At 40.0% G+C, this 20,953-nt stretch overlaps 2 protein-coding genes across 2 annotated transcripts in view; one reads left to right on the forward strand and one right to left on the reverse strand.

The window, feature by feature from the left end:
* Positions 1-1,433: 1,433 nt before the first annotated feature.
* LOC139710703 (protein Hikeshi-like) lies at positions 1,434-7,978 on the reverse strand. Its single transcript, XM_071622623.1, has 4 exons — positions 7,868-7,978; positions 5,971-6,205; positions 3,600-3,733; positions 1,434-2,338 (listed from the first exon to the last, which is right to left on the reverse strand). Exons 1-4 carry the CDS (start codon positions 7,895-7,897, stop codon positions 2,138-2,140), a joined length of 600 nt encoding a protein of 199 aa, XP_071478724.1. The 5' UTR covers positions 7,898-7,978; the 3' UTR covers positions 1,434-2,137.
* Positions 7,979-11,588: 3,610 nt separating this feature from the next.
* Positions 11,589-20,953, forward strand: part of LOC139710724 (guanine nucleotide exchange protein smcr8a-like) — a 65,893-nt gene continuing 56,528 nt past the window's right edge. The window contains exons 1-2 of the mRNA XM_071622642.1: positions 11,589-11,698; positions 13,721-13,990. Coding sequence (XP_071478743.1) covers positions 13,766-13,990 — 225 coding nt within the window. The 5' untranslated portion in view covers positions 11,589-11,698; positions 13,721-13,765. The remainder of the gene's footprint in view (positions 11,699-13,720; positions 13,991-20,953) is intronic.

The following is a 20,953-nucleotide window of genomic DNA, read 5'->3' on the forward strand; positions in this document are numbered from 1 at the left end:
ATTCTCAATGCTTGGATGGTCAGAAGCGATAGCAGTGTAATAAAAACCTGACGATTCACCGCTGATTTACTGCTCTTCAAAATCACTTCCTCGCTGTTTGACACTGATGAATCAGTACTGAGTAGTGCGGGACTACAGCAGATTACTACACATGGAATTTGAATGCTAGGAGTGCAGTTACATGCTGCAAAGAAAATGTGAACAGTTCTTTCTATGAGATGAATGCAAAAGCTCCAGCCAGCAAAGCTCAACATTTCTATCCAAATTTAACCTGTAACTGGTTTGTGGCATTAAAGTTACTTGTTATCAAATTTCAGTTAGATGTACACATGTGCATACCTACAAGAAATGCTAGCATTTTTAGAAAGTCTCCTTTATATTTCTAAAATGCTTGCAGTGTCTTCCGCTTCCATGAATAGGATGGAAGAATTTCAAAAGTCAGTATATGCCATAAGCAATTCACTTACTCTCTGAAGACTACAACTTGTAATATTGCTTGGAAGGCATACCTTCCAAATTACTCAGAAATATCACACAATGTTAACGTGTCATCATAACATGATTTACTAATCACTACACCTTTGGCGAAACCCACAGCCTGTAATTTCATCTAGAATTAAAAGCAAGTTCAATGCACATTTTTTTTTCATGACCATATCGTTATTAGATTGAAAGAATTGATACATACTTGTTTTAACCATTCGTGCATTAAAATCCATGTCTTAATACTAATTTCAGGCAATTCAAACTGGACAGTCTTTAAAGTACATGGAATATTATAACTTTGAAACTGACAGTAAAAATCTGCTAAAATTGTGAACTACAGCATACAAATGCTATTGAGTTATCAACTTGGCTTTTATTGTGGCAAATTCTCTCATGCAGTTGACTAGTTATATATTTTGATGGCAACCTCAATTTAAAATACTGATAATTGTTCTACAAGGGAATGGGAAGGTTTGGTGGTTTTAAAGTTTTAGGGTGTGTTTGACCACTCTCCTAAAGTGAACCAAACCATGCTGTACCCACACCAGAGGAGCGCTCGAATGCTCCTGAAGTGTACCGTACCATACTGAACCGAGAAAAAAGTGGACCATTTCCTGATGTGCTCCAAAAGCGTACCAAAGCGTACCATAAGTTGGCATGTGAAGAATGCGTGTGACACACGCACACGTCATAGTGCAAAGAGTTCATACTCTTTGTTCGAGACTTCTGTAAGTGGTTTAAGCGCACCAGGTGAATGGCCCTGTTGCTACAAAATGTGTGACCCCCCTCTAAAGATAACTCGGGAGGTACGCTTTCTCAACAGAGTGCTTGAATGCCCCAGATCTGGTACAATACAGTATAGTTTGCTTTGTTCTGCTTTTGAGCATTCAATCTCAAGCACACCCTTAGTTTCACATGGAATTTTCTTTCTACACAAATAGCACTGAACTAAATTTGCCATGCCATTGATAGCTGAATACTCGAGCCCAAAATCTGAATTTAACAGCTCTTGATGCAAGAGCACAAAACTCAGAAAAGGTCGACATGGAACATTCCCCAAATCTGGTACTACCCTCAACTATTCATAAACACAATATTTTTCATCCACACACCATTATTCCTCAATCTCTTCCTGAACTGTTTGACACGTTTGATGTTGAAGAAATGGTATTCTGGCATCAGAGTCTAGATTCAGAGAACAAGATACTATCATCATGTGCACTAATGGCTTGGTAAGAAAGGTTGGGATGTTCAGCAATGAACAGTTCTGGTTGCTCTGTTCTCCAGTTCAGCAACTAATGAAACATCCCTACAAAAGGAACAGATCCTAACCAGGACCAAAGCTATTTGCAGCAGCAAGTCCTTTTCTCATTTCATAGGCAAGCATTACCTGCATTCACATCGACTAGTCAGCTTCAGTAACCTCGAGATACACCTTGCTAAGCACCTCTCTCGTCTTTCTCATTCTGCGAGCAGTTTTCCTAAATCATACTGCAAACTAGGCAGCATCAAGAAATTTTGCATGTTACACAGTGAGAGCCGTGGTACACACCACTGGTAGTCTGACACAGTTCAGTCATATTTCAGCAAAGACTTCCTTCTCGGATCTCCCTCCAGAACTACCGAGGGCTGGCCATTGTCCACTCTGCTCTCACTTCTTCCAGAAGTTTGGATCCTGGGCTAGCTTTCGCTGGAAGTTCTCGTACCACTTGTTGAGGACATTGGCTGGAATGAACTGGACTCCTGGCTGGGGTGTCATCTGGTCCTGAGTGATGGCGAAGGATGAGGCAAAGTTGTAAAAGTTCTCCAGCATCTTCTGGCTGAACTCCATGAAGGATCCAACACTGGATGCCTGGAATAGTGGGACAAAAATGAAAGGTTAGCGACATCAGGGGTGTGAGAGTATTGGCAGAAAAAGTCTGAAAAAATCTGAGGCTTATGAAAAAGAAAAGTCATAAGTGCATTTCCCATGAACAGTTTAATGCCTTTGAACTGTAAGAAAAGTCTGAAAAGAGGGTTTTGAGCAGGGTAAGAAGCCTGAAATCAGATTAAACTCTGAACTCTCACATTTCTGTGACATTTATGGAAGAAAATAAGGAGTGTACAAAAGTAGTCATCTTGCATACAAAGATATACAGTGCATTTACTGATTTTGAGTCTGAAAGCAAAGTCCTCTAGCAATTAGCAAAAACTTTACAAAAATGTGAAAAAAAAAAGATCACAAAATGCAGTTACTGCTTTATCTCATGATGAGGTAATGATCAACTGGACAGTATAAAGACCGGCCCATTCTGTTGCCTGATAATATCAGTCACATTAAAATCCAAAACATCATAAAAGAACCTGACAGTAATGTTCTCTCCAATGTCCCTTCACATTGCTTTATTACTATAAAACAGCACTGTTTGTACTTTCCTTACAAAACTAACATACCCACCCTAGATACTGTTGTTTTGCACTTCAGTTTACATGTGAATTGCTTATGTGTTTACATATATAATGTACATACATTTCTTGTTTCTTTTTACAAAAAAAAAAGAACTTGACAAATCTTTAATTTTTCTATGAAAAGGAACACTGTCCCTTGACCTGTTACCAAAATATATATATATACCCAGTATATAAAAAAGAAAAATTAGTGCTCTTTGGTGCCGACAAAAATTTATTTAAAATATGTTACATGCATATTTTCTTCAAACGTTTCCACCTTGAGAGGGCAGCACACAGAATTACCCCCCAAAATCAGATAATCATACGTTTTGAATGGATAGTCCAATGTTCCCTTTAAAATCTGAGAGTGCTTCACTGATTATTCTGCTTTCAATGAATTAAAATATATATTTGGGGAAACTGCCCCTTGACTATGTGAAGAATGAGCTGCACATGTCAATTAGTTGTTAAAAAGAAACGAAATGAAAGCAACAAATAAAATGAAATTGCCATAAGGCGACTCAGTTGATGACTTACTGACATTTATGCAATCATCACTTTTGTGCTGTTGTTTTTTTTTTCTGAAGCTGTTGTCTATCTTTGTTGCTTTCATTATAATCTTTATCAGATCATCTCATTTGGGATCACCCCTCTTGAAGAGTGGAAGAATAGAAGCTGCTGACCTGTGTGTTGGCTGCCGGTGTCTGCTGCTTGATTTGGTCCAGAGACTCGACAGCGATACCAATCTGGGCGGACGAAGAGAGTGGTGCAGTCCCAAGCTGTGGCTGCGAGAAGAAGCTGTTGTTGACAGGCTGAGCTGAAAGGTTATACCATCGTGGAAAATGTGAATACTTCAGATATATCCTCAGATTTCACTTAAACAATACTTCACAAAATAGACTGTACCATTCTTCCCCCACCCCCCCCCCCCCCCTCAAAAAAAAAAAAAAAATGGACAGAAGAAAACTCGTCTGATGCTTTCAGCCATACAATCCTTCATGCATTTAAAGAAGAGGAATGCACATACTTTATTACATTGGAGAGCAGTTACTGAACAATATACTTCATTTGTACAGGCAGTGGGAGCAGAGTGGTATAGTGGATAATGCTCTGGATTTGTAAACAGAAGGCCTGGGGTTCAAATCCTGGTGCCTTCATTCTTGAATAGATGTTTCATTCACAATGTTTCCTGCTCCCATGCTTGGGCATCCAGTGTATCAGTTTAGAAACACACTCATTGCTCCTGAAGCAGTGGCTGGCAAAGCGAAGCCTCCTTATTTTAATCTTCTGGCTTATTTTAGGTAGATTCCTATACAGTTCTGTGTTGGTCATATGTTGCCTCCAGCTAACATTTTGAACGACTCTTAGCATGCGTGTGTAACAGCCATCAAGTTCTTTAGCAATTTTTGGTGTGACCGTCCATGCCTCAGAGCCATACAGTAATACTGTCTCCACTGCTGCTGCAAATAGTTGGAGTTTAAATGCTCTTGAGAGAGGTGACTTCCAAAGCTTATTGAGTTTGTTACAGGTACGCCATGCTGCCGCTTTCCTCTGCTTGACATCCCTAGCCGTACTTTCCATCCATGAGCCTAGATACTTGAAATCTTGTACCTCGTCCATATTAGCCCCATCCTTTGTGTGTAGCTTCACAACACCACTTTGTTGACATGCTTAAGAGAGACACTGGTCTAGACACCAACGAGATAAAGACCGCAATGCTGGACAGACAAACTTAGAGCGCCATTGTGGATCAAGAATACCACTCGAATTAAGCAGTAAGCATTCACATTGTACCTCTCAACTTAAGGGCAAAAAATGGGTACCTGGCGAGGCTGAGATGAAACAAGGAAAAGTAGAAATTACGCGGTGCGTAAAATATGTCCCCGCCGGAAGTAGCATTTAGTAGCAAAATGTACAATATAGGACAAAAGATCAAGGTCAAAGGTCAAAGAAGTCAAAGGTCAACATTCTGTGTAGAAGTTTTGAAGCCCTCACCTAGTGCCATCACATAAAGCAAACGGAATCGAAATCCGGTTAGAAATGGCGGAGTAGCATTTTGTAGCCAATGTACAATATGGGTAAAAAATCAAGGTCAAAGGTCAAAGAAGTCAAAGGTCAAAATTCTGTGTAGAAGTTTTGAAGCCCTCACCTAGTGCCATCACATAAAGCAAACGGAATCGAAATCGGGTTAGAAATGGCGAAGGAGTAGCATTTGGTAGCAAAATGTACAATACAGGTCAAAAATCAAGGTCAGAGGTCAAAGAAGTCAAAGGTTAAAATTCTGTGTAGAAGTTTTGAAGCCCTCACCTAGTGCCATCACTTAAAGCAAACGGAATTGAAATCGGGTTACAAATGGCGAAGGAGTAGCATTTTGTAGCAAAATGTACAATATAGGTAAAAAATCAAGGTCAAAGGTCACAACTGAAATTCTGTGTAGAAGTTTCAAAGCTCCCATGTAGTGCTATCATATAAAGCAAACAGAATCAAAATCGGGTTAGAAATGGTGAAGGAGTAGCATTTTGAAGCAAAATGTACAATATAGGTCACAGGTCAAGGTCAAAGGTCACAACTGAAATTCTGTGTAGAAGTTTCATAGCTCCCATGTAGTGCTATCATATAAAGCTAACAGAATCAAAATTGGCTCATAAATGACAGAGAAGTAGCAAATTGAACATTTTGATCACACACGGACGCACAGACAGACGGACGGACGGACAGACACACACACGTACGGAGCCCGTTTCATAGTCCCCTGCTCGAACTCGTTCGGCGGGGACAAATAGTGGAAGGTCCATCTGGGGGCAGTGTTATTAAACAAACAGGAGGCTACCTAAGGTAAATTAAAGACCATGCAAATATAGTCATATTTATCTCTACTGCTGTGTGGCTTTTTTTTTTTTTTCTTGGGGGAGGGGGGGTCTGTTACATTGTATGTCTTTTAATTCAGACTAAGATCAATGATACCTGTATCTCACTTCAGCATTCCTGCATTTGTCCCAGTAGATATTCTTTGGCATAAACCAAACACTGACAGGTTTTTATGGTGTTACTCACTGCCTTTGAGGCCAGATATCTTGAAGATGACACTCGGTTTCTCGTTAGAGATGAATCCCAGAAAGTGCCAGCTCATTCCCCCTGCCTCAGGCTGGCCGAAGTGAACAGCCCCGGCCATGCCATCCGGGAAAGGCATGGCTCCGGTCAGAAAAATGATCACATGATTGATGTTTGTCGGATTGTCAATGTTGAAGACGAAGTGGGTGGGATCCACCTCCTGGGCCTGACCTTGGACCTAAAGCAAATGATGAGGGAAGGCACCCAAAAAAAAAAAAATAAATATTCAGGGGACTTGAATGAAAACTGTAAGCTCTCCAGCTGATTAAACTGAAGTTAGCCATCATTTAGCATACCTTGTACATATTCAGACTAAATAGAAAATGCCATAAAATCTAACAACAACAACAGACCACGTGCTTTTTTTTAATGTGAGAGAAATACTTTTCTACCGTAACTGAATGTTACCTGGATGAATCAGAACTTACATGAATTAGACATCATCAGCAGAGAATGAGAAGGATGTTAAGGTTCCTTGAAGACTATGGCTTTAGTGGCAATTTAGCTCCCTTATCATTCTCAGCCAACAGCATATCTGGAAACACTACAACTTGTACTTATAATATTTTTACTAATGTCATTGAAATTGTTTAATACAACACAAGACAACTCGCTACTCAATGACATTGAACCTTGAAGGTATAATCCCGATAGCAGCTTGTCCATGAAGCTAAACTGGGACATTGTCTTTAAACAACTGACATCAACAATTTCAAACGTTTGTGGTAACATGACTTCATACAAGTGGGTGTAACATTCTATCAGAATAAGAAAGAAGTTTTATAAATGGATTTTAGTTTCATTTATATCCCACATTCACAAATGTGTATTGTTTGACCAATGGGATTACTTGAATTTGGAACACGTGCCCGAGAGATATTTTTCTCCCAACATCCATTGCATGCCGTGGTATTATCACGTGTGATAGTCTTTTTCGTTAGCACTTTTTACATACCCGTGATTGTAATTGATAAAGGTATCGCTTGGGTCTATTGGCGATGGACACATTACGTGCTAGCAAAGCGCCACGGCCACCGCCAATTATCGATACAATTAACGATACATCAGTATTGTTTGTTATCGTCTCATTAGACTTAGATTGGAGGGGGAGGGGTTTCAGTCTCTGACAATAACCATAGTAACAGTCAGTGACCAGAGCATCAGAGCCAATCAAAACCAAGGATTTTGCTAAAATTGTCAGAGACTGACAACTTGTCAGCGCAGACTAAATTGATGAAACACTCCCCAGGTCTAACGTTACTCTCATCTCATTCATTTGACTGCTGCAGACTGTGGTTGTAATGCCTGTGTTGTAATATTCAGCACGATCACTGACGATTACACGTATACATTTAAAATCTGTGTGGTTGATGGATAATGTGGGATATAAAGCACAAAAAAAAAATCATCTAGGAGTAGTACTAGTAGAATCTATTTCTCGGGCAATGATATTTTCAATCTCATACTATCTAATGTTTGTTATATAGACGATTAGTATCGCCTAGCCTCGCGACTAGCTCGGTGATCCTTGAGGTGTTTATCAGCCAGCCCTCGCCTTCACCTTTGGCTCGGCCTGATAGACACCTCGCGGGTCACCTCGGCGATGTTATTGTTAGATTGTACCATAGCATCGCCTCGCAGTTGATGACTAAAATATTTGCTTATTCTCGTCCGCGTTCCCGTGATTTTGTTTTCAACGCGACAAGTGAGTTAATATTGTCCCATATACTGCAATTCATGTAAGTACACATTACGACATTCGCTAAATATGCACCTTCATTTCATTTGAACGACGAAATTACACACTCTCAACTGATCAAATTGCTAGAATTATACGTACAAGTCGTCCTGCAACCAAACATGCAAACATTGTCCCACGCAATTGTCGATATTGTGAGAAACTCTGTTGAATTCACCAACATCCGCCAGCTACATTCGCACGCAACAACTTACTGTTGAGTTATTGTATGCGTTTCCGTTTGTGGTTGCTGGTGGTTGGTACGTGCACGTGTCCGTGTACGCGCGGTGTACACCTTGCATGCATCCTACCAAAAACAACCACACCCCGCCCCGCATCACAATAAAGAGCGCTCGAACAAGGGGCGAGACCGGTGGGCGTGTCCCTGTTCATGCACCGCTTCTAAGACGCACACGCAATGTACATACTCTTTAATCTCAACTGATGCGAATAATGCGTCACCTACACAACTCATGGAAATGGTATGATGTAAGTCTTATTATCGAAGATGCCATTTCTCTTTCTTTTTTTTTTCTTTTTATTATGATCATCGAGTGGGGATGAAATGGAAGCTCATAATTCCTTCTCTGGCACCATATACAACCTCAAGGGTGTTGCTGCTGCCCCCCCCCCCCCCCCCCGACTCAGGTGGTCATCCGTACCGCATACGCGTCCCCGATTTTTCGGGAGTCGGGAAAGGGGTATATTTACCGGATCTCAGCTCCGGGGAAAAATCCCCGAAAATTCCTTCAAGTATAATAGGGGGTCTTTTATCATTTACCCCCGAAATATTTCTAATTAGGGGTAGTTTACTAATCTTTCCCAACATCTTTCAGACTTGTCCATCTGTAGAAATCCCAGCCTGAGTGAAGGAAAAGTGATGCAGGAACTACATCTTCTCTGGTATATTCAGCTTGAGAACGTCCCTAAATATATTCCTGTCCACGCAGGTGCTGAAATTGTTGAAATTCACTCTTTACCTCAGCATTCTTTAGAGGGTAATTTTGTTAGTTTCCCTCCAAAAGCGTGTGATAGGGGAACAATTTTGCTGGCCTCCTTTCCAAAACCCTGAAATAGGGGGGGGGGGGGTAATTTTGATGGCTCCTCTTCCAAAGGCCTGTACAATCAAAATCCTAACCCATACATCTCCCTCCGTAAAGGGAGTATTTCTAGGAATCTGGAAGGAGCATGTGTATATGTGTATTGTTGACCATCTGAGTGCACCCCCCCCCCGGGGGGAGGGGGGGGGGGCGGGCTGCTACCGTTGTCTGCAAATTGAAAACCAGTCTCTGTCCAACTTACCTATAAACAGCTCGCTCCATCCTAGCTTATACACTGACACGAGAGACTCCCTCCATCCAGTCTCCCGATGCCGAGTTATACACTTATATACTGCAATATCATATTATGGGTTTAATATCTGTTGTCGGGTCAGTCTTGTTGACTCAATTTTTCGTGTTTAGGCTATCAAACAAAGAGCTACCCCTCCTTAATAAACTAACAACAAGCAAAAACAATCGACATAAAGAGACAAGTAAACCCATGCCAGTTTCCTGTGGTTCAGCCCCGAGATACTTCCCATCGAATGATCTTTGTTGTTGTTCCTTTTGCCACTTTGGAGACCTAATAGAGAGTGGATTACAGTATTACATACTTCCTCTTTCTCTGTGTAACATTTTACCATAGTTTTACACGAAAATAAAGGTACATGATTATTGAGAATGATTTTGGAGAATGTGGATGTAGGGAGAGGGAAATGGCGAGCAGAGTCACAAAATTTGTTTCGAGGTTTATCCAATGTCAGCTGCTGAAGATGTCTACATGTAACTGTCGAGCTCATACTAGTTTTACATCACATATCATATCAAGGGGTTGTTCATCAGCTAAGAAGTGAAACATTTCCTGTCTGCACTTCATTGTAATCTTTCTTCTCCGATTATCCTCATCATGCCACGATGGCCCCGTCAGTCGCCCTCTGACACTTAACATCAGATCAACTTGCTAGGCCTACATATAGTGCATAAACACTTCTAGTTACAACCATCCTTTGTCTGCAATTCCAAATCTGTCGTTTAGAGAAAAAGCAGACGAATACCATGTACTTAAGAGGTCTCGTCAAAATCCAGGAATTAGGTATGATACAGCTCTTGAGTTAAGTTCCAAGCATTTTAACAAAACAATGATATTTATATATAGTTGCTGAAATGCAACTTAAGTAAACGAGGTGGTGATGACAGGATCTCGTCAATCCATTAACCTGCTCTGCACACAAACATTTTTACATTAATTCACTACAACATAATAAAAAAAAAAGGTAGGCCCTATATCTTCAGAAATATCAAGGCCAGAGAACAGTTACAGAAACGAAATTTTTTACTGTGCAACAGCGCCATCCGAACGATCGAAGTGAGAGCCAACGGGGTGGGATGGATGGTGGAGACTAGCGTGTAACATGTCTCCTTCATATAGAATCTCATAAAGAGGTGTTGAACACACCAAAAAAAAAAAAAAAAAAAAAAAAACAACAACAACAACAACAACAACAATAAAACAAACAAAAAAACCCCCACAATCAAACAAGTAAACAAAAAACTTTGAAAAAAGAAAAAAAAACACTCCCCCCCCCCAAAAAAAAAAACCCACCACAGTGCAATGTCAAAAATATGAGGACTTTTGGGTTTTTTTTTTCTTTTTGTGTGTGTGTGTGTGTTTCTCTGCAGGCATTATGTGTGTTTTCTTTGTATTTGTGTGCATTTCTAATTTCAAATGCAGATCAGGGGCGGATCCAGGAATTCTGTAAAGGGGGGGGGCGTGACTAATATTTCTGGTGCCACTTCTGGGTTTCATTTCATTTTTTTCTTTTTATTTCTTTCGTTTTTAACGAAAAATAAAGGGGGGGGGGGCGTGCGCCGGTTGCGCCCCCCTCTGGATCCGCCACTGCAGATTGAAAAAATTTCACTGCTCATACATCCATGAGGCCACGGACTGACTTCTGAACCATTCATATTTAGCTACCGGATCTCCATCTCCATCTTATACTATCTTGGTTTCAGTAGTCCCATTTATTTAGCTAAGTACAAGTGACGCTAAAAACATCGCTACCATTCATCTTGCTAATGAAAACGAAACCGTCCTTTGCTATAATTAGTACATGCACTAGTAGCTTTCTTAATTTGTCTTCATTTGTAAACCAACATCCCCCCCCCCCCCCCCACACACACACACACACTTTGAATGCTGTTTGATCGAGGGCAACGACCTTTCCCCTTATCCCGCCCGCGTGTTTTTTTTAGACGGCACAGATTGGGGAAACTACAAATTTATCGGGGACCCTATGCCTAAACCTAACCCTAATCCTAATCCTAACCCTAACCATCAAACCCTAACCCTAACCCTAACCCTAACCCCAACCCTAAACCTAACCCTAACCCTAACCATAACCAAAAACCCTAACCCAACGTTTTTCCCATAGGTTTAACACGCGCCATGCCCCAATCTGTGCCGTCTTTTAAAAAAACCGCCCGGATCTACAGTACCTTCTCGCCGCACCAAATCCAAGGAGACCTTCTCTCTTCGGGTAATAGCTCTAGCATAGCACGCAAAGCATTCACGATGCAGACTGTCTACCACCGATTTGTAGCCAACTAGCTCGCGCTACTGCTGCTGCACCCCTATGGTGATACTAGCATCTTGCAACCTGCATGCAGCAGCTACCCGGATGCGATGGATACACGAGGTTACTGTATCTCAAGAGCTAGTATTGTTGTGATCACGTACATGTACTGCTATGCTGTGTGTTGACCTATCTGTTATTGTACAAGAAGTGCTCGCCAGACAGACACAAATGAAATACTGACTTTACCCTGTGGATCACTGCGACGAAGAAGACGTTATCGTTTCCGCAGCATCTGAACGTGTGTTATGATTGTGAAGGTATGTGTACTGTTCAGTATTTCGCAAAGTGTGAGAGGACTACGGCAGAAAGCTACATTACATTGTGGGCGTTTTTCCTGTCCTCCCCTTTGTTTTTCCTTGCTACATTTCTTGCTATCGGGCAGCTGGTATGTTCGTCCGCTAGCCTAACGGCCTGCCTTCGGGCGTGCAACTGCAACTGCTCGCTCCCACCCGTTTGGCGCAATATGGCGTGTGTGACCAATTAAAAGATGGTGGCAGAAACATTCACATGGGATTCGAAATGATTTTGCCAGACCTTTCCTGTCTGCCTGCGATGGTTTTATTTCTCCTGCATGATTCTCACAAGTAGCAAACTTACACCCATCACCGCAATTTTTATTTTGCCTTGATTGGTTTTCGCCATTTGCTGCTCATTCATGTGTAAATAGCAGTCAGTCCTTACTCATTAGATGACTCACTCCATTACTGGAAACCCGTCTCTTTTTAGTGGACAAAGAGGTAAAATTAAGGGGAGTAGAAATGGCAAGAAGTGAATCCTGACCTCACATAACAAGAGTCATATTTTTCTGAATGATTCAGTTAATAGACATGCAATCCTATTCATGGAGCTGGAGCAAGTGGCATCCAGATTCCAATTCAAGAAATGTTTCAGTAGAAACTCAATAGGATAAATTACTGGAATACCGGTACTGTAAAGTGGAAATTTTTTGCAGTGTTGAAATTTTTTGCGCATTTTGTGCAACCAGAAACTAGCGCAAAAATAAATGCACGCAAATATTTTTGCATGCCATATGTTCCAGTAACGTTACATGTCTTGATTCCGCGGAATTAACAACACTCGAAACTCTTCTTACCGGTACTGGGCCGAGCGCGAAAAATTAGTTGCGCGAAAATATCCACTTTTACAGTGTCAGTAATTCAATTGGGCTGCCAATTAATTTAATGCAAGATAGTGAAGCTAGTGTAGTGTAGAACTATAAACAATAATAACTTGAATATTTCAGGAAAATAATTAATAGGATTCTAGAAACTCTTATAAACGTTAAAGCATTTGCCTTTCAGCCCTCGGTGTTGATGACTTGATTGATATACACTACAGACTAGTACAGTCATAGACCTAGCTTTTGTGCGTGTAGTAGAATAGTCTAGGTTACATGATATTCTTTGGCAATGTGTTATAACTGTTAAAACGGGATCTACACCGCTTTTGTAATACTTGAGCATGCTGGCTTCCCTGAGTGATAGTGATGAGCGAAATGAAGTACACTTGTACAATTCAGGCAGAGGTAATTTTCCAGTGTGGTATATATCACAGCTGGAGGAGCCATAGTCCACCCAAACCACAGGAAATTAAAAGGTCAGTGATTAGGTGTACGGATGATTTGTTTTCATTTTTTTTTGATTTAGCCTTTGTTAAAGTCCTGTTTTTATATAAAACAGGAATTCACTGGACTCTCTCGCAAGATTGGCATTTGATCATTGAAATAGAAAGTGCAAAATATGAACCAAATATCCCAAGGTTGAAGTGATGACAGATTTAAATCTCTGAAATTTCCTTGTTTTCTTTTTGAATGGTGGAGATTTTTTCTTGTTGCCCAGTGCCAGCGATAAGGAAGTAAATTTCCAGGATGTACACTGTATGTTGCAGAAAAATTTTGTTATTCCTTTGAATGGAGGATCACCTCTTTTATCACAGCAAGTAATCATACATTTTGTAGGTCAATATCTGTGGGATGCCCATAGATATTTGCAACATACTATACTAGAAATATTACTGCTACCACCACTATTGTTGTTGTTGTTGTTGTTGTTGTTATTATCATTATTATTATTATCAGTAGTAGTATTACTACTGCTACTACTACTACTACTATTACTACTACTGACATTACTACTAACTACTATTACTTCTACAGTATGATTACTTTTTCTGCAAGAAAGCAATTTTTCTAGAATGGAAAAGATTATTCTGCCCACTGTCATTTCTATGGTGAATAGGATGACGACCCTTTTGTATGTCTTGTCCCCTTCCCTCTGCAGAGCCCATGACCCAAGGTGTTGAGTTCAGTGTCTAGTCGTTACGCCATGCTGGGGGGAGTGCCCCAGGTGGCCTTCTACGGCCACGCTCCCGAGATGAACTACTTTGACGCAGCGAAGGATGAGGCGGCCTTTGTCCGGTCCCGGCCCCCCTTGCCCATTGACCTGGCCCAGAGCTACCGGCCCCCTAACCCCTGGCCGGTCAGTCCCACCTGTGGCAAGGACTTCATCCTGGTCTGTGAGTTCTCGGAATTGGAGGGGCCAAAACCACTGGTTAGTTGAGTTTGCTTGTATACATTCAATGTGTAACCTAGTTGTCCTCAATCTGTTGTGCCTTGTAGCCCTTCCAGTCCCTAGGGAATGTTGCTGCAGGAGTTCATCTTGCCTGCATCATTTGGCAAATCTGAATACATGCATCTCTTGATAGGAGAAAGTTTTGATGGAATTGACTATAAAGTCATTTTTACAGTTTGTACTTATCTGCACAAAATCTCAATAAATGAACAAGTTTGCCAATTTTAGACAGAAACAATTACTTTGATATTCTAAGATCAGTAAGATGTATTGTCAATTTTAGTACCAATTACATGTATTCTGCATGTGAAATATGGGTTGTGTAAAGTCGCTTTTTGACCAAAACAGATCTCGGATAAAGTATTTTCTCACTCATAAGACATTCTAGCAATGAATAATAGGTAATATGAAAAAAATCAACATCGTTCAGTGGTTCCTTGAACTTCAATGGGTTAACACAGATTCCTGGGGCAGCAAATGTCACAAGGGTGTCGAGAGTTTTAAAATGTAGGTGTGGAGAGAGATTGGGAAGATAAGCTGGGCAGAGCAATGAATGAGGAGAGTTTAAGAAGAGAATAATCAAGATACTCTAGGAGTGGCAAACTAACAGAGCTATGTAGGTAAGTACAGTAGGGCATGTATAAGATCAGCTCATTGATTAAAGGTTCTATGTAATTCTACCGTGAGGCAAATTTCAGGTTATGAATAAAATCATGTACTAATTTGTTTCATTCTTCTTTGTTTTTGCTGGTATATAATAATACATCTGTGTGAGTCCATGATAAATCCTGATGTCAAGCAAGATTTTTGACTTTCTCTTGAACCCAGGCCGTACCTATGAAAAAAAAGAAAAAAAGACAAGTAGTAATCACATCATGATACTGTAAAACCAAAAATTTTGGCATGCATAAAATTGTTCTAAATTTCATGAGGAGCCAAGATTCAAGAAAAGTGCATGCAAACTTATACACGATGGATTTAATGCCAGTTGCCAATTTGCTAAAGTTTCATGCTGCAAATGTTTATGATCTTACAGTTGCCTCATGGGCAAAACAGGCAGATCAGTGTGTCCTTTATTTACCCCCTTTTGCTAAATGTAAGAGTGTTTGAAACATTCACTACCATGTGAATGCTAAGCACACAATGCTCACACTCACCTTGGGCAAATACCCATGATGATGTCCTGTGGATTCTGTAAATCTTTGAAAATTGGGGGGGGGGGGGGGGCACTGACAATTCAGATCTATTCAAATCTAGATTTCATTTGCTAGTGATATAGAACTGGAAGAAGAAGATTTCAGGATACACTGTATGAGACATGCAATTACCCTGTATTTAGTCAGTCTAATTTTTTTTTTTGCAAATCAGAATTTCCCAACAACTTTAACAAGTGGTTAAATTTGCAGTTGCAGAATTCAGTAATGAATGGATAGATGTATTCATGCATGTTGCATTCATCTTGAGATGAGAGGTAATCATTTCACATGTTGTTTAAAGGTGCAAATAGTACCTGGCTTGTGAAATTTGTGAAAATAAAAAGCCTTGCAAAATTACATGTAGTAGTTGAGCACTTGAGACAAAACGGGAGGGGGAGGTGTATTTTACATGTTGCATGGTGTAAAATATGGCAGGAACAGTATACGAATAATTTATGAGTTGTGAGTGCATAGGGCACGAATATCGCACGAGGCGCGAGATATGTAAGCCACTGGTCTATTCAACAAGGCGCGTAGCGCCGCGTTGAATAGACCAGTGGCGAATCTCGCGCCGAGTGCGGTATTACGTGCCCCAATGCACGAACAAAATCATAAATTATTCGTTTTATACAACACCTTGTCCACAATCACAGTACTAAATTAGTGACCGCTTACTCAGGAAGGCCCAAAAATAAATGTAACATCAGGCAGAGAATTGTAAACCACCCTAGGCCCTGTGTACTGCTTTCAAACACTCGTCATGATTCGACCACGACACAGGAATCACAAACTCCGCAGGGTCTACTAGTATACCTCATTTATTACGCTTACGTTAGATCGAGTTAGGCCTGACTGTTAGGCCGATCTGAGATGTCGGTAGATCTAGTAGTAGGTCTAGACTTTGTCTATTTCCGAAAATGATTTTGTATAAAAACACAGAAAAATAATCAAATTACGGTTTCTCAACTTGAAATGAAGTCTTGATTTTGGGATCACTGTGGTCCACGTAGCAGATCAGAGTCAAAAGTAAAAACACAGCAGGAGGTGTAAAGGTCGCGATACATGCAACTAGCTAGGTAAAGTAGCTGCGCGTTGCAGTACTCCGCCGCGCCTGGTATGGGAGACTTACCGGCAGCGCAGCGCAGCCGGCCAGCACGTACAATGTACACTGTAGTTTGCTGGCGCTTTGCTACGGGTGGGTGTGAGCCACAGAACTCTGTGAGCGGCCATGCATTAGTAGCCCCCCGCGAAGCCGTGCTATAGTACCTTCGAGCCATGCAATAGGCCCATGCCAGGGGCCTATTGTATGGCTGTCACTCTCAATGAGTTTGATAGGTATTTTCTATTGAATGTCATGTGACATGCTCTTGGCCAATCACAATTCGACATCATTCTGAGGTGTTGTATAATATGTTATATACCGTCGTAAACAGCAACAGCTCAGTCACATAACATGCACTGACAGAGTTTGAGCTGTAATAGTGAAATGGTGCTTCCATCAACCTCTGTACACAGATGTTCGTCCTGACTTAATGGGTCATTGCCCATACCATGTGACTGCCTCATAATGGTAAACTCACTTATTGCAGGTTGTGAGCCTGCTTGTAATGTGATCTATTTCCTGGGACAAAAGATTAAAGCACTCAGTCACATTTGAGTGGTCTTCAATGTTATATTACGGTACATGAAGATTATAGATCCTTTGATATGATACTCTTGATGTGGACTATATCTGTGAACAATCCTATTTGTAATTCAATTCATAATTCTTTTTTTTTTTGCCAAACACAAAGACAAGAACAATGTAAAGAATTCTGAGCAGTTGATAGGACTGAGTATTTGTATTCAATCTTGTTTTAATCATGTTTTACCATCACATGCTCTTTGCTTGTATCTTTTCTTTTACTTCACTTTCATCCATAAAAAGCATCTATGCGAGACTTCTGTAGAATGTAACATGTATGGACTACATGTATACAATGATGATTTTTTGTCATTATATTATTTTCCTTTATAGACTTTGAATTTCAAGACTTGAATTGGATGTGGAATTAAAGCTTAGTTTAAATGTCATGTAATGGCACATAAACTCCAAATACATAAATGTAGAAAGTCAATCATGTCTTGCAGCGAATACTATGCTATTTTCCAGGCAAATTAATAGAGTTCAAGCAGAATTGATCAAAAATTCAAACATATTCAATAAGTTGTCAAATACATACGGGTATGTGTGAACAATGCTGTACATCTAATGGCAGATGTATATGTACAATTGTACAAGAAGATTCAGTGTGAAAGATAACGTTTCTGCCATTCGGATGCTACTCCACTGAATACAAGTTCTCTGTTTTGTTTGTGTGTTTTTCAAGGAGAGCTTTGTGTCCAAATCCAAATAACCTCAAATGGACGGAAAAGACTAAACCTGTTTAGTACCTAGGACAAACTGATTTTGCTGTAACGCTCATTTCCTATCTAGGCACCTGCCTGAACCAAGGAGGTTTTATACAAATTACATGGAGTTCCAGCTGGCTGTAATTATTCAAACAGTTGTCCGATTTCTGTTGATGTACAAAAGAGTTCCACAGGTGCACTTATGCCTTTGATGATCGATGTTTGATGCCGCCGTCTTGCTGAGCAATCTGAAAATTCATTTTGAACGTTATCATAATGTTGGCCATATTTTGCTTATTTATTAAATGAAATGAAATTTCACTCAATGATAAAGCATGTAAAACAAAAGCCGACCCCGTCCAGAAATTTGCGCAGAAGTGTAAATCAGAGCTGTATCATGTAAAAATGTTTAAAACTGTACCATCCTGGAAAGCAGGTTTTATCACTTTTCTGCTTAATTTCCACAAATGAAACTAATATGGAATAATCTTCAAGTATAATTCACTATTGATAGATATATCAGATTAGTGCCCGGGTATGCCCAGTCGAGTAATTTTCATCTTTATTTTAGCATTTTTTGCTCAATTTCTATGCGCGCATCCTCGTGTCTGTACCACCTACCTTGTATAAGAAGGGATAGCGAAAAGTAATTACCATCACAAAGACATCTTCCTTTGAAAGTGGCTAGTGATTATGCAATGAGACACGAGTCAATTGTCTTCGTATCTGCACGGCAGATCCTGTTTGGCACATGCTTCAAATATTTTTGAGTGGCGGCTTTTAACATGGGATCAAAGGGAATAAGACTGATGTCACTCCATCTCCAGAACCTCCTTGCCTGAACTGGTTAAAGGCATAGAACACATCCATGCAGTGCCTGTATTGAGCCTGACCACTACACTAGTAGATAATGGAGAGGTTGCTGGCTTGTCATCTTTACTTCTCTATTTGTGCATAATGAATCTAAGGCTTGTGACATTGATCCACATGAACCTGTACCGTTATCTGTTCACCTATTGTCAATTGATGCTCAGACATCTACAATAAGCACACAGCTGCCTGGAATGATACCCAGTAAATTGAGATCGCATGGTGCCCTTAATAGTCCATGTTGAATCCTGTGTGCTTGGCTAGTGCTATTTGATAGTTGGGTTGTCTCACATTGTGGCCAAGATTTCAGAAGAATCAACCAAATGCCAATAGAACAGTTTGGCAAAATGTTGCAAAGTCCTTCAACTCACGACATGTGAGATCTTAAAGTGAACATTGTAGTGCTCATATTACCAGTCTCTTCCTGTAAAAAGGTTACTTGATGAGTAATACGAGGTGGTTTCCAAGAGAGGGGATTATTAGTTTTCAGAAATGATGAGAAAAAACACAATGACTCACAGACGGTAACTATACTGTGCACCTGCTATATGGTTCAACATTGATCTTTGATTTCATGTCTGAATGTGTGATATTCCACTCTCTTACATTGTAAGTTCCATACCATGTAGTCTAGTGTGGAACAACAGTGCAGTTGACAGAACTTGAATCATTCATAGAGACCATGTTAATGTCATTGTGTCAAGAGTATTAAACAACATAATTGCAGTACGTAAGACCATATCCGGGCAATTACCACCCCTGCTAAATACTGGATTAGTGATAGGGTTAGGTTTAGGTTTAGGGTTAGAATTTGGGTTAGGGTTACAGTAGGATTACATTGTATGTTCAAGATCAGGATTAGGGTTACTGTCAGGAGAAAGGTCTGGGGTAATTGTCCAGCCCAGTGTACATTTTGTAATTCATCTTTCATCTTCAAGGAGATAAGGTCAAATTTTGACCATATCCAGATTGATGTTGTTAGTGCCACCATCGCAACTGACCAGTTAGGGAACGTATGTAGAGTGGGATGTGCACTTATACATGAATTCACATGTGAATTACTGTGGTATTAAATATCATGGTAATTTGTTAGCGCCATTCTAATTGGCAAAATGCGGTGATAATACATGTTCTGTAGATACTGTGGCAATATTGATACCATTCTTGTTCATGAAATACTATTGTTGCTCTTGCTTGAAAGTACACCTTTCTGGGGTAAGCACTGTGCATGCACATGACAAAATGTTATACAACCTGTATAACTCCTTTCGTTTCCATTTCTATGAAAGGGGAGAAGATAGGGGGTGTGTCAGGTTATGTGAGAAATACACCACTGTGTATGATTGGTGGTATTTCATGACACAAGTCATAATACTCAAATCTTGCATGCATATTTTGTGCGAAGTGTGACTACCACCCTCAGTACCATGCTATTTCGCTGTATATTTCTCAGGTGTATTTTGTGGTGTGTTTGTGTTCACATAAAAACAAGTCAACAAACAAAATACTATGATATTTTACTGTAAATGTGAATGTGCCTTTACAAGTATGTCAGTGAGGTCATCTATTATGACATCACAGACTGTGGAGTGTCAGGGTCATCTGTTTAAGTGAAAATTATGAGAGTAGTTTTTCACATGAGTGAAGTCAACTTACAGGGATTTCTAGTATAACATTCATCACTTGCTCTCTGTAGTCACAAAGAGCTACCAGAGCATATCATCCGGATATATTCATGATGTAATAAACTATTTTAGAATCCAGTCTGTCGAATTCTTGAGATTTCCTTGTAGTGATTGATTTGAACAATATTCACTGAGGTGATATACAAAGACATAAATTGTACTCTGGAACCTAAAACTCATGTCTAGTGGGAGTTGGTAGCAGGACAAGTGTGTCTGTGTCAAGAAATGCAAATATAATCAACTACCAAGTATTGACATTAGTCAAGATATCATCACTTCACACTCCCTACCTGAAATACACAAAATGTGATTTACCGGTAATCTCAGAAGAGGAAATCATGTTATGCAGTTAAGTTTTCAGATCTTTTTTTAAAATACAAGATAGACATCATTGTTTACCAGGCAATTGTACTATTACTCAGTATCTTATGATTTTTTTTTTTAAAGTATCATTTTGATTGTAAAAGTATTCTATCCACATGTTTTTTTTTCACTCTTTGACATACACACTACATGTATGTTTAAGTATACTATGTAGCGAGTGAAAGCAGTGTAATGCTGCTTTCTTTACTGAGAAAAATTGAGGGTAAAGTCGTTATCGACAATAAACCAGTCAAATGTTGTCACAGTCTGGTGGCTGCTATACATTTTAACTATCAGACCTTCAGCAAACAATTCTTAAGACTGACATGGTGTGAATAGTTCCCTGTTCATACGATTCCTTTATCTTAAAGCATGGAGCTACCAAAAAGATGGAGTAACAACGAAGGCCACCAATATTACGTAACCCAACTACGAGC

This window comes from Diadema antillarum, unplaced genomic scaffold, assembly GCF_040938485.1.
Source record: "Diadema antillarum isolate AM-2024a unplaced genomic scaffold, OU_Dant_1.0 seq00001558_RagTag, whole genome shotgun sequence".
In the NCBI taxonomy this organism is placed as follows: domain Eukaryota; kingdom Metazoa; phylum Echinodermata; class Echinoidea; order Diadematoida; family Diadematidae; genus Diadema; species Diadema antillarum.

Coding starts and splice junctions, on each gene's coding strand:
- LOC139710703 (XM_071622623.1), bottom strand. CDS start 7,897: ATGTTTGCATGTTTGGTTGCAGGACGACTT. Junction 3,734..5,970: donor GATATCTGGCCTCAAAGGCA/GTGAGTAACACC, acceptor ATAACCTTTCAG/CTCAGCCTGTCAACAACAGC. Junction 2,339..3,599: donor CACCGGCAGCCAACACACAG/GTCAGCAGCTTC, acceptor CCACTATTCCAG/GCATCCAGTGTTGGATCCTT.